Genomic DNA, 14695 nt, shown 5'->3' on the forward strand with positions numbered 1-14695 from the left:
TTTTAGGTAAGAAAAAAAGCATCATCTGTAAAATCCCAAAACACAAAAGATGACCTTTCTTGATAGCTTCATGATTATTTTATATATAAGTATTTTATTATATGATATACTTGTTTGTGTCTACATTCCCCCCCCCCCTTCTCATATATCCAGCATTTTCACAGTCATTAAGTAGTATTCAACAATTCTTAGGGAGGAGTGTGAGTATCACAAGGTATTCCAGTATTCCAGTCTATAGCTACATGATAATTTAACCAAGCCATTTTCAATTGAGTAACATTTAAATTTCTATTGGAAATAGTTTAAAATTAATATTTCATTCCCGTTTTTCTATTTAAGGAAAAAGTAAAAAGCTCATTCTTGCTCTTATGTTGCCAGTAAATGATTATTAACTCCTGTTACTAGAATGAATGTGTTTAATTTGAAGTAAAAATTTAAGCATATATTATAAATTAATGTACATTTATTTAAAATAAGTTATTAAATTAATTATACCTGGCCTTTTGGAGAGATTTTATTATTTATTATATCTGCAAGAAAAATGGCTAAAAATGAGTACAGGTGAATGACCTCAGTTTGTCTTTCATTGCAATAAACTGTCATTATATTTTAGGCTATATTAGAAAGAAAAAGAATTACAGTTTACTAGGTAAGCCTGAATTCTAGAAGTTGGCAATTACCAACTGAGTAAAATGAGTAGATTAAAGTTAAAGCTCAGAAATATGAAGTTGTAAGTTTTAGAAGACATCGCTGTCAAATATGTAAATTAATCTCAAGCAATTACAATCAAGTATTTATGTTACATTTCATAAGCTTACTTGGTATTAGGTACTTGGCCATGATAATAAACTAATAATTATCTATGATTAATTTTCTTTTTAGACCATAGGTCTTGTGCAGAGACTGGGGTAGAACTAATGCGACCGTACCTTCATGAATTCCTAACATCTGCATATGAGGATTATGACATTGTTATTTGGTGTAAGCTATGCTTTTTGCTTAGATTTTATGGAAATAAGATTGTTCCTTAAAATATTTAGATTTATGAATTATGGCTTAAAACAATTCATGTAAATTTTTTTCAGATTATTTCATTTGTTTGACCTTAAATCACATATAAATTACATATATTTACCAAATAATAACTGCAATAACTAAGTGTAGGCAAAAATTAAGAATAGGAAGAGAGTAAAGTATAATGTGAAAGTGTGCCTCTCTGGTAGTTCAGATCAACCAGTCGCTCCTCAGGAGGACAATGGACAATCTGCGCTCTTGTGACTTACAGTCTCCTGAAAACCCACTGGAGGATTAGCTGTGAGTCAGTTCTGACTTTACAGCAATGAGTAGGAAGGTTTTTTTTTGTTTGTTTTTTTTGTTTTGTTTGTTTTTAGTTATTTTTATAATGGCTGTGGTTTGATTTGAATTTTTTTCCCTTTCTGATATTTTATTTGATCTTTGACATTTCATGATATTGTTGCTTTCTTTTTTCTCTTTTTCTTGAAGGAAGGTAAGTTAAACATGGAAAAAACATTCCTCAGAAATAAGAACAATATAACTTTACTTAAAACAACTTACATAAAAAACCCTACAAAACCACATGAGCTAAAGCAGTGGTTTCCAAATCATGGTTTGTGAATCATTCTAAGATTTTATACTCATGGCGTAAGTAAATGAGTTTGTGTCAAGAAAGAAATTGACTTCATTATCAACCACACTGTTTCTTTTAGCTGATATCTTTTTCTGTAGTGAGATTCAAAAAAGCAAGGTAGTGGGCTGATTTATATACTTATTCCTCACAAATATTGAAAGTTACTTCCTACTGTCCAACTTGCCCCCTCCTGCCAAAGCATCAGGTGGATTTGAACCATTTGTCTTTGGGTTGGCAGTGCAACTCTTTACCACTTGGTCACCTAAATCCTTCAAGCCTTTCTGAATTTTATCCATACATATGTACAATAAAGAATACTAGAACAATGAAAAAAGAAAAAGTTACTTCTTAGCATTATTATTAGGTAGAAAAGAGCCATCATGATTATAAATCGCGTAAAGTCTTATTATTAAAGATGCAAATTTAGCGTTTAAATGTAAGTTGTAGCCTGTTGAACATGATGAGGATGGTACAGAATAGGTTGAGATTCCAATATGCTGTTCTTAGGGTCAGTTGACTTGATGACACCTAACAACAATAATATTATTTAATTGTACTCTTTGTCAGTGTGCTGTGTGAGGTAACCTGGGTTTGCTGTGATACTGAACCTTGTGCCATGGTGATATCAAATACCATAATGGTTTCCCATGGTGGACAGTCTTTGGTGGAGCTCCCAGTTGTAAAACAGATTGGGAAGCAGGAGTGGCATCCACTTCCTAAACCACATGCCTCTGGAAACTCTGTGAACTTAGAGAAAGAATGATAGCTATGGAAAGGCATTAGGTCTTTTGTTCATAGAGTCACTATGAGTTGATCTCGACTCGATGACAATAACAGCAACAACTGGTACGTTAATAAAAAGCCAATTTTTTCCAGAGGCAATAGTTATCAGAGGCAGTAAAATCACTTGGGAAGGAATTGCTCATCCTTCCCCCATGGAGTAACTAGATTTGAACTATATGCTTTTGAGATTGCAGTGCAGCTTCTTACCACTAGGCCAACAGAACTCCTTAATAAAAAGCCACATAGTTGATATTGCAATCTGTTAATTCTGTGCTTTTCCTTATAATCAGAGTTAATTATTTAATGTTAATTTTACTTTGTAGCCATTAAAATTAAATAGATAGTTAAAATATAACAGCCCTTTGAGATGCAAATTTTTGTTCAACAGCTCTTGATAACTGGGGTGACTTTTTAGAAAAGAATTTGCTCTTTAAATGCTAAAGTAGACCGAGAAATCAGTTAATTTTTTAAATTACAGTAAGTTATTTTTATAAACTTTGATATTCCACAGGAGTATAGTGAAAATGGCACAGGATAGAACAGGATTCAGATCTGTTGTTCATAGGGTTGCTATGAATTATACTCAACTTAGGGAACCTAACAACAACATATTGAAAAAGGCACTTTGTATATAATTGACTCAATTCTAATTCTGTCTCTGTTCTTTGTGACACTGGAGATGTCACTATAGAATCCTTAAGTTTCCTCATCCTACAAAAGGAGATAACTAAACCCATTTTACAGGGTAGTGGTTAAAAATTAAAATCAGATAATTGACAGAGTATCTGATATATAATAAACAAAAATAATCCACTACTACTGAGTAAATTCCAACTCCTTGTGACACTACAAGACAAAGTAGAATTGCCTTGTTGCTATAAATCTTTATAGGAAAAGACTACTCTGAGTTGTTGTTTTTTTCTCCTACTGAGAGGCTAGTGTGTTTAAATGATTGACATTTCAGTTAGCAGCCAAACACTTAACTGATTATACCACCGATGGTTTCTAAAAGACCTAATGGTTACTTAATAATTGAGACTGTTTTTATCAGCCGTGAAGTTTTTATTTTTCATTGGGGAATTATAGACAGAAAATGCCTGAGTTTCATACCATATCAAAGACTGCAGCCTTCAGTATGGATTGAAGCACAAAGTCAAGAAAACAAAAGATTCTCACCACTGGGTAAATTCACAGCATCGTGATAGATGGCACAGAGATTGAGATAGTTAACAGTTTTAGTTTGCTTGGCTCCATAATCAGCACTCTTGGTACCAGTAACCAGGAAATCAAGAGACAAATTGCATTGGGAAAGTTGACTGTCAGGGACCTTTGCAGAGTACTGAAGAGCAATGACATCAGTCTGGAGACTAAGGTATACCTGAACCAGGCCATAGTCTTTGCAATAGCTTGCTATGCATCAGAGAACTAGACAATGACTAGGGATGATAGAAAGAGAAATTATGTACCTTTTTTTAAAAATTTTTATTGTATTATTTTTACGTGTACCGTCAAATCAGATCTGACTGGTATAGGAGGAGGTTGTCCCCTCCTTCTCCAGCAGAGCATCTGGTGGATTTGAACCGTGTACCTCTGGGATTGCAGTGCAGCGTCTTGCCACTAGGCCATCAGGGCTCCCTTAGAAATTATGTACCTTTGAGCTGTGGTGCTAGAGAAGAATGTTGAATATATGATGAACTGCTAGAGAACAAACAGGTTTGTACTGGAGAGGGTGAGACCAGGTTGCTCCTTGGAGGCAAGGATTCTGAGGCTTTGTCTGACATTAACTTTGGAAATTTTACAAGGAGGTACCAGTCGTTGGAGAGGGACATCATGCTTCTGAGGGTGGAGGGTCAACGCAGGAGATGAAGACGCTTGATGAGATGGATTGATTCAGTCACTGGGGTAATGGGGGCAGGTATGTCAGAGACAATCAGGTTGGCTCAGGAGAGAGCAAGGATCACAGCTGTTGTCCATAGAGTTGCTATGAGTCACAAGTGACTTGACAGGCACATAACAGCAATACTTTTCCCCTACTGAAAACCCTCTGAAAGGTCAGCTGTGAGTTCATTCTGACCCAACAGCACAAAAATCAGTAATATTTGCTAAGTTTGACAAAGTTCTAATGTTATTGGACTTAGCTTTTATTCACCAGCATTTTTTGGTGGTGGTACATGCCATCACGTCAGTTCTGAGTTAGAAATCGCATTCAAAATACGGCCCAGTCTTGCATCCTCCTTACATTCTTGCTGATTTTTGAGCCCATTTTTTCAGCTATTATAAATCTATTTATAATATATTTATAAGCTATAATAAGTCCATTTATAGTTTAACAAGCATAATGTCCTTCTTCAGGGCCCAGTCCCTCCTGCTAACATGTCCAAAGCATGTGAGGCAAATTCTTGTCATCCTCATTTTTAAGGAGCACTTAGGCTGTTCTTACAAGATGGGTTTGTATGATATTCTGACAGCCCATAGTATATTCAATATTCTTCACCAATACTGTAATAATAAAGGCATCAATTCTCCTTCAGTCTTTCTTATTCATTGTCTAGCTTTTACATGCATATGTTGTTGTGTACCACTGAATTGGAACTGACCCTCTGGTGGCTTTTCTGAGGCAGGTAATTGCACGGCAGATGATTGAAAATACGATGACTTGAGTCAGGTGTACCTTAGTCTTCAGAGTGACATTTTTTTCTCTCAACTGATTTACTCAGCATACTATATTGTTTGGTTTCTTTATTGCTGCTTTTCAAATACCTTGTGTTTCATTCACTTATATTGCACTGTGTTTATATAATCATTTATATACATTGTATTATGTATAATTACTGTCGATTTATGTTTATTACACCATCCCTTCAAGTCCCCTTTGAATGTTTTCTAGTCCTTCACTCCCATCTCCCTGATCTGCCCACTAAATTGCTGTCTATTGACTTTCATACTTACCTTTTCCCCTTCCCCTATTGGACGTTTATATACTTCTTAACTAGTTATCCTTTCATCATTACAATAATGGTCGCATAAAATATAAGGCCATATGAGACTGAATTAGTTCTCTTAATATAATGCATTTTAATCTCCCCCATGTTTAATAGAATTTTACAAATATTCTTTAGTGCTGCATAGTATTCCACTGTGCGACTGTACCACAGTTTCTCAATCCATTTGTTTGTTGGTTGGTATTTGGGCTCTTTCCATTTTTTTCCTATTATGAATAACACTGCTATAAACACAGGTGTACAGATCTCCATTCTTATCTAAGTTCTAAATTCCTTGGGATATATTCCTGGGAGTGCAATACCTGGGTCGTATGGTATATCATTTTTCAGCTTTTTAAGGAAATGCTAAACTGCCTTCTAGAATGATTGTGCTATTTTACCCACAAGTGCATGTAAGTTCCAGTCTCTCCACATCTATTCCTCCATTTATATGTTCTGTTAAACGGCACTACTGCTCCTGGGGTGAGATGGTATGTTATTATTGTTTTGATTTGCATCTCGCTGACTACCAGTAATTTTGAGCATTTCTTCATGTGTCTATTAGCCAGCTGAGTATCTTCCTTTGTGAAAGGTCTTTTCATGACTTTTGCCCATTTTGTTACTGGGTTATCAGTCTTTTTCTTATGGATATTCTTTAGTATTCTGTAAACTTTTCTTATAAGGCCTTTGTCTGAGATGTTATTGTCAAATGTTTTTTCCCAGTCAGTACGGTTTTTTTCATCCTATTAGAAAAAGTTTTTGATGCACACAGGGACTTGACTTTTAGAAGGTCCCATTCATCTATTTTGTCCTCTCCTGATTGCACTTCTAACTGTATTTGCAAGTCTATTTATGCTGTAAACTAGGATTCCTAAATGTGATCCTATTTTTGTCTCTTACAATCCTTCTAGTTTTTTACTTTACCCCTAGGTCCCTGATCCACCTTGAATTGATTATGGTATGAAATGTGGATCGATTTTCAGTTTTCTATAGGTAGATGCCCAGTTTTGCCAGTTGAAGACGCTGTCGTTCCCCCATTTAATAGGTTTTGATCCCTTGTCAAATACAAATTGGGTATAGCTTGCTATTGTTGTTGTTAATGTTCCAGTGAGTCACCTGTGACTCATATAGTGACCCTATGTACAACAGCCCTAAACCCTGCTTTATCCTGTGCCAATCTTACTGTCTCTGACACACCAACCCCCATCACCTCATTCATTGAGTCAATCCATTTCATCATGGGTCTTCCTCTCCTGCGCTGTCCTTCCACTATCCCAAGCATGACATCCCTCTCTAAGGACTGGTCCCTTCTTGCAACATGTCCAAAGTATGTCAGATAAAGCTTCAGAGCCCTTGTCTCCAAGGAGCAACATGGTTTAACCCTCACCAGGATGAACTTGTTCATTCTCTTTGAAATCCATGGTTTATTCCATACTCTTCTCCAACACCACAGCTCAAAGGCATCAATTCTTCTTCTATCATCATTGTCCAGGTTTTTGATGCATAGCAAGTGATTGCAAAGACCATGGCCTGTATCAGGCGCACCTTAGTCTTCAGACTGACATCATTGCTCTCCAGTACTGTGGAGAGGTCTCTAATAGCAGACTTTCCCATCACAGTACATCTTTTCATTTCCTGACTGCTGGTGCCTAGAGTGTTGATTATGGAACCAAGAAAACTAAAGCTGTTTATAATCTCCATCTCTTCACCATCTATCATGATGTTTCCAGTTGGTCCAGTGGTGAGAATCTTTCTTTTCTTGATACAGAGCTTCAATCCATATTGAAGGCTGCAGTCCTTGACTTCTGCAGCAAGTGCTTCAGGCCCTCCTCAGTTTCAGCAAGCAGGGTTGTGTCATCTGCATAATGCAGATTGTTGATGAGTCTTCCTCCATTCCTGATGCTGCATTTCTCCTCATAGAGCCCAGCCTCCCAGATAATAAGTTCTGCATATAGATTGAAAAGATACTGAGATAGGACACATCCCTGGCATACACCCTTCCCAATTTTGAACCATTCAGTGTTACCTTGCTCGGTTCTGATGACTGCCTCCTGGTCCAAATATAGGTTTCATATAAACACAATCAAGTGTTCTGGTATTCCTGTTTTTCTCAGAATTAGTCACAGTTTGTTGTTATCCACACAGTCAAAGGCTTTACATAGTCAGTGGAACACAGATAGATATTCCTCTGGTACTCCCTGCTTTCAGCCAGGATCCATCTAACATTAGCTACAATATCCCTAGTACGACAACCCTTTCTAAACCCAGTCTGACAGTTCTCTGTTGATGTGCTGTTCCAGTCGTTTTTGGATAATCTTCAGCAGAATCTTGCTTGCTTGTGATATTAATTATATTGTTCAATAATTTCTGCACTGTCAAATCATCTTTCTTTGGAATGGGAACAAATATAGATCTCTTTCAGTCAGTTGGCCAAGTGGTTGTCCTCCAGATTTCTTGGCACAATTTGGTGAGCACATCTAAGGCAGCATCTGTTTGTTGAAGTATATCAATTGATATATTTTCAATTCCTGGAGCCTTGTTTTTTGCCAATTCTTTCAGAGCTGCTTGAACTTCTTCCTTTATCACCACAGGCTCTTGCTCATACTTTGTTTCATGAAAATGGTAGATGAATTAATTTCTAGATTCTTGATTATATTCCATTTGGTCTCCGTGTCTTGACAATGTACTGGTACCATTGATTTGGTTGCCACAGCTGTATTGTACATTTTGCTATCAGAGATGGCTAGGCCTTCCACTTAATTTTTATTTTTCAGAAGAACTTTGCTTATTCAAGGTCTTGTTCATTTCCAAATAAATTTCTTTATTGCCTTTTTCTTTGAAAAACGAATTTGATATCTGCATTGGGATTGCATTGTACATATAGATTGGCCTTGGTAGGATTATCATTTTAACAGTGTTCAGTCTTCTCTCCATGAACGGGTTATTTTTCTATTTAATTAGGTCTCTTACTGTTTCTGTAGTAGTGTAGTTTTCTTTAGAAACATCTTCAGTGTCTCTAGTTAGGTGTATTGCCAGGTATTTCATCTTGTGATTGGCTATTGTAAATGGTATTGCTTTCTTAGTCTTCTTTTTCTAGTTTTCTTTGTTGCTGTAGTGCAGTCAACTTACTTTTTTATATTGATCTTGTATCCTACCTAATAAACTAAATTGATCTACTAGGCCTTTCATTTTTTTGTTAAGTCTTTGGGGTTCTCTATGTACAGTATTATAATGTCTGCAAATAGTGACAGTTTTACGACCTCTTTGCCAATTTCGATGCCTCTTAATTCTTTCTCTTAGGAATTTCTTCTCTTAGAAGAATAAGCTAGGACTTGTTTCCCTGACCTGTACTTGTAATACAGTATTAGCTATGAGTGGTGATCATGGACAGCCTTGTTTGGTCTCTGTTCACAAGGGAAATGCCTTTAGTCTTTCTCCATTAAGAACGATGTTGGCTCTTGATTTTGCATATATACTTTTTCACTATGTTGAGGAGATTATTTTGTTGAGTGTTTTAATCAGGAAGGGATGGATTTGTCAAAAGCCTTTTTTGCATCAGCTGAATCATGTGGTCATGGCATTTGTTGTAAGCTTAAGTAAAATCCTTAACAACTTCAGTTTTTAAATCTTTTGTTTATTGTGATGTTGCTTATTGGTCTAGTTTAATCTTTATTCACTGATTCATACTGAATGTTATAGTCATTGAGCTTCATCAATAAGTGCTTTAAGTTCTGTTTGATTACAGGAAACAAGGTTGTGTCTGTTGTTAATGAGTCTTTCTCTAATTCTGATGCCTAGTTTTTCTTTATATATCCATCATGCTTGGGAGAGTGGAGGGACAGCGCAGGAGGGGAAGGCCCTCTATGAGGTGGATTGATTCAGTGACTGGGATAATCGGGATGGGAGTGTCAGAGACAGTGCGATTGGCACAGGACAGAGCAGAGTTTAGGGCTGTTTTACATAGGGTCGCTATGAGTCGCAAGCGACCCGACGGCACATAACAACAACAACATCCATCTTCTCAGATTATTTCCTCAGTGTACAAATTAAATATATAACAACCCAGATGCATACTTTTTCTGATTTTAAACTGTAAGCATTCTCTTCTTCCAATTGATGATTGCCCCTGGTCTGTATACAACTTCCACATGAGCACTATTCAGAAATTTCCATCCTTAATAGTTATCTTTGGTGGTTGTTAGGTGCTGTTGAGTCAAACACAACTCATAGTGACCCTGTGAACGCTGTTCTATCCTGCGCCATTCTCACACTTCTTGACACACAGGCGCTCACGGCAGCAGTCATTGTGTCAGTCTACCTGGTTGAGGGTTTTCCTCTCCTTTGCTGAGCCTCCACCCTTCCCAGTATCATGTCCCTCTCCAAGGATTAGCCCCTCCTATCCACATGCCCAAAGTGTGTGAGGTGAAGTCTCAACATTCTTGCCTTTAAAGAGCAGTCTGGCTCTACCCTCTCTAAGACACCTGTTTATTCTCTTGACTTTCCTTGGAATGTTCAGTGTTCTTCAGCACCTAAGATGTATCTGACTCAAGTATGAATTGCTTGTTAATGGTGTAATGTTGCTTCATATGGGTGTTAAAGTTGAACAGTGATCAAGAAAGACTATAGAAGAATTAATGCCTACAATTTATAGTGTTGGCAAAGAGTGTTGACTATTTCTTAAACTGTCAGAAGTACATAAAAATCTGTCTTGGGGAAAGTGCAATCAGGCTACTCTCCAGAGGCAAGAATGGTGAAACTTCATCTTACTTGGAAAAAGACATCATGCTGAGCAAAGTAGAAGGTCACTGAAAGAGATGAAGACTCTCATATATTGAAACGGTGACTGTAACAGTTGTTGTTGTTTGCCATTGAGTTGTAGATGGCTCATAGCAACCCTATGAACAGAAGACCCGAGCACTATTCATAGAGTTTCCGGAGGCAGGCCATTTCAGAAGTGGATGCCACTCCTGCTTTCAAGCTTCTTTTTAATCAGAAGCTCCACCAAACACTGTCCACCATGGGTAACCATTATCACATTTGGCACACCGGTGTCACAGTATTTAGCATCACAGCAACCACGAGTTACCTCTATACAGCAATGCACAGACCAGTGCTATACCACCTAGAAGAATGTTTGACAAAAAACAATTTAGACCAGTCCAAGGGCCGCAGATTAAAATCACCCACCTTGGCCTTGATAACATAACTTTCTGTCCAGTAGGCCAACGTAGCTCTATGTATGTTGTTGGACTATAACGGTAGGCATGAATATAGTGGAAATCATAAGGGTGGCACAGGATAGGGCCAGATTTTGATCTCTTGGTGATAGGATTTCTACTAAGTTGTGATTGACTTGATGGCCTCTACAAGAACAGTAACAAAATATTTGAACATCCACCATTTGGTTTTTTTAAATACAGTTACTATATCATTTCTTCCATTTTCTTTGGTGTTTCCTGCATCATTCAGTACATTTTCCTCATAGAATTCTTTAATGTTGAGACTTAAATTTCTTCCTCCTCTCAATTTCTTATTTTTCACTTGAAAAATACTGAACATGTAATTCCTTTTTAGTTTCTTTTGCAGATTTTATTATAATTTTTCTTCTCAAGCTCTCCTTTGAAATCTTCTGTTCTCTTTGATTTCATCATTTCTTTCTTTTGTTTTTTTAGCAACTCTGTTCAAGATTAAGTTTTACAGTCTTCATCTGAGTGCATGCATAAGGTTTATACTGGCCATTTTTAAAAACATGTAAATTACCAGCCTCTTCTTAATAGTCTTTCTGAGCCTGGAAGCTCCACTGAAACTTGTTCACCATAGCTGATCTTGCTCTAATTTGAAATGTAGGTGACATAGCTTCCAGTATCATAGCAATATATAAGCCACTACAGTAGAACAAAGTGACTTTTGGTATACAACTTCAGTTTGCCTATATTTTTACACTGTGCGTACTTGGGAGTTGCCTGGAAGAAAGTAGAAATCTAGGAACTCTGAATTAGATTGAAATAGTGGTAGGAGTATTTTAAAAAGAGAATTTAGGTTTAGGTTTTAAAATTTCCCAGGTTCAGTGTTCTATTGAGCATTAGTAATCTGTACCTTATGTACAAAAGTTGTTTACATTTTATTACATCTTGAAGACACACTAAATTGATTTTTATAATTATTTAAAAGAAAATCATAAATATGCTGCTAGGGGAGTAATTATTGCATTGCAACTTTAGTTTTGCTTAGAATACTTAAACAAAAGAAAGTTTTTAAAATGAAATTCAAGCTTTTCATATCTATTATCATCCCTCGTGTTTTAGCTGCAACAAATATGAAGTGGATTGAAGCTAAAATGAAAGTAAGTGTTAGAACACAGTCCATTTAAAAATGTTTTGAAACTGCTTTTGTGTTGTTGAAAATTTGAGGAATTAGTTTTATTCCCATTAGAAGTGTTTAGTCATAAGCAAATACCAACCTCAAGAATAGAAGTGTGTTTAAAATCTGGTTAATGACAGGAGTGTTGAATACCTCGTTCTTTTTCAAGAAAAATTAGTGGTAAGCTCCCTGCTCCCAATTTTCCTTTTACCATTTTATAATACTTTATTTTCCTTTGCTTGCTCTGATATATATTTAAATGGTTTTTTAAAATGATAAATTAGGAAACAATATAAATATATGATTTTTCTTCACTTCGAACTACCATTTATTGACTTAGCTAAATGATACTAAAATCTTGCTACTTTAGCAAGCAGTGTGTCCAATAGAGTAGAAAGCTGGTATTATGAGAAATAACATTTGCAGTCTTCAGGAAATATGATACTTAGCCCAGTGCTATATTTTAACCACATGAATATTTATATTTGTAGGAACTGGGAGTGAGTACAAATGCAAACTATAAGATTACCTTCATGTTGGACAGTGCTGCTATGATAACAGTGCATACTCCAAGAAGAGGATTAATAGATGTAAGAAGTCATTTTACATCTATTTAAAAAGCCATTTTTTAATACATGCTTTTGTATTTCTACTCATAAACTACAGAGATTGAAATTCACGTAAGTGGATAATGAAGTGACAGTTTGTGTTTTAACATAGGAAAAATATATTTAAAGTTAAAAGATAGAAATTTTAATGATTAAAGTTCTTGATATAGGAATATTAAGAAAGGAGCTTGTGATTATTGAAAATTGTCCACAGATAATGTTAGCTAAAGAGAGACTATGTGAGAAAAATGTTACACTCAACAGAATATGTTAGCAATGAAACTAGTAAACAGAATACCATGATACATGGACATAGGGGTGATGTATACACAGCCTTAGAAAAGAGTAGGAAGAACTATTAGAGAAAGAGCTAGGCTCTAAAGATTGGAGTTCTGTAACTAGTAAAACATATACGGAAAGGGACTCAAGGAGGGAAAGGGTGGGAGCAGACGGATGAGGATATATAGGTAGGGATGAAATCACAGGGTTGCAAAATTGGGTGAGTGGAGAGAGGGAGTAAAATAAATGTAAAAGATCCAGGGGAGACCTGAAAACATGGGGTAATGATGGGCATAGTCCAATGATGATTAATTTTTTTTAAACATTTTTTAAAAATTAGTTTTAATGAAAGTTTAGAGACTTAGGGTTTCCACTTATTCTTTGTTGCACTTTTCTCCCTGTCTACCACCCCCCCCAGTTCGCTCTTCTGTTTGAAAAATTATTTCATTGTTATACAGTCACCCCCCAAGTCCACTCACTGTGCAGCCTTCATTCTGGACTCCTGTCATGACAATAATACCTAATTATATATATCCATTTTAAACAGTTCTCTCCCTCATCTGTTTCAATGCAGTATATATGATTTATGCCCTCTTTCTTAGTCTTCCCTCTACCCTGGTGTCAGTCTTGTTTTACAAAAGTTGTCCTATGCAATATTTGTCCTTTTGTGACTGAGATATTTCACTTAGCATAATGTCCTTCATTTTGTATAATATTTCAGGAGTTCCTTGTTTTTTAATGCACCAAAGTATTCCATTGTGTGAATATACCAGAGCTGCTGTATCCATTCGTTAGTTGATGGGCACTTGGGTTGTTTCCAACTCCTTGCTATTGTGAACAAAGCTGCAGTAAACATGGGTGTACATATATTTGGTTGGGTGACAGCTATGGTTTCTTTAGGGTGTCTTCCCAGTAGTGGAATTGCTGGATCAAATGGTATTTCTATTTGCAACTTTTGAGAAAGCGCCATACCGCTTTCCATGGTGGTTGTACCATTTTACACTCCCACCAACCGTGAATAAGGGTTCCAGTTTCTCCGCAACCTCATCAGCATTTGCTGTTTGCTGTTCTGTTAAATTTTGCTATTCTTACTGGGGTGAGATGATCTCTCAAAGTTGTTTTGATTTGCATCTCTTAGAGCTAGGGATTTTGAACATTTTTTCATGTGCTTATTGGCCATCTTTGGTGAAGTGTCTGTTCATATCTTGTGCCCATTTTTCAGTTGGGTTATTCACCTTTATCTTGTTGTGGTGCTCAATTATTTTATTAATTCTAGATATAAGTCTCTTGTCTGACATATCATTACTGAGTATTTTTCCCCAGTGTGTGGCTTCCCTTTTTACTCACTTGTAGAAGTTTTTGGATGTGCATAGGGATTTGATTCTTAGAAGGTCCCATTGATCTGTTTTATCCTCTCCTGGTTGTAGATTTTCCAGAATACTTGGAAGACTGTTTATGTTGTGGATTAGGACTTCTAGAGTTCTTCCAAGCTTTTCTTGATGATGATTAATTTTATAAAACATAATACGTAGGAATGATTGTATGAAACAGTGTGAATGATGAACAGTATGAAACAAATGGTATATGAACTTTGTAAGAAAAGCAATATAAATGAAATTTCTTATAAAATGCAGAGAGTAAAAGAAATTGGAGTTCTTCACTGTTTCTTATAAGGTGACTAGTTACACTGTTATTCACATTTAATAATGACCAGTTGCTGTTTGATGGCACCTAACAACAAAAAGAAGAACTTCAAGAGTAGTGGTGTATTTGAAATTGTGAAGAGCAGTGTAACTAATCACATTATTGAGCACCTTCTATCTCCTGGCCCGGAAACAGTACTGTTGAGAATAAAGAATCAGATGTGGTCTGTGCTTTTTGGAAGCTGTATAAAGACCTTGGGTGCCACGAGAGCTGCCACATCTAACCTCTAATAACCCCCACAATAAGGGATTTATCTTTAACTGCCCCACAAATTGCTGTCTGTCAGATACTCCTCTAAATCTGAACATTCAGATTAAGACAGACTAGGAAGA

The 14695-nt window shown here is 36.3% G+C and overlaps 1 protein-coding gene across 1 annotated transcript in view; it reads left to right on the top strand.

Annotated features, from left to right (window-relative positions):
• Positions 1-14695, top strand: part of UBLCP1 (ubiquitin-like domain containing CTD phosphatase 1) — a 30418-nt gene that overhangs the window by 1910 nt on the left and 13813 nt on the right. The window contains exons 5-7 of the mRNA XM_006897034.1: positions 883-981; positions 11718-11755; positions 12264-12362. Coding sequence (XP_006897096.1) covers positions 883-981; positions 11718-11755; positions 12264-12362 — 236 coding nt within the window. The remainder of the gene's footprint in view (positions 1-882; positions 982-11717; positions 11756-12263; positions 12363-14695) is intronic.

Source organism: Elephantulus edwardii, unplaced genomic scaffold (genome assembly GCF_000299155.1).
Source record: "Elephantulus edwardii isolate Elephantulus edwardi_28Jun2011 unplaced genomic scaffold, EleEdw1.0 scaffold00197, whole genome shotgun sequence".
In the NCBI taxonomy this organism is placed as follows: Eukaryota; Metazoa; Chordata; class Mammalia; order Macroscelidea; family Macroscelididae; genus Elephantulus; species Elephantulus edwardii.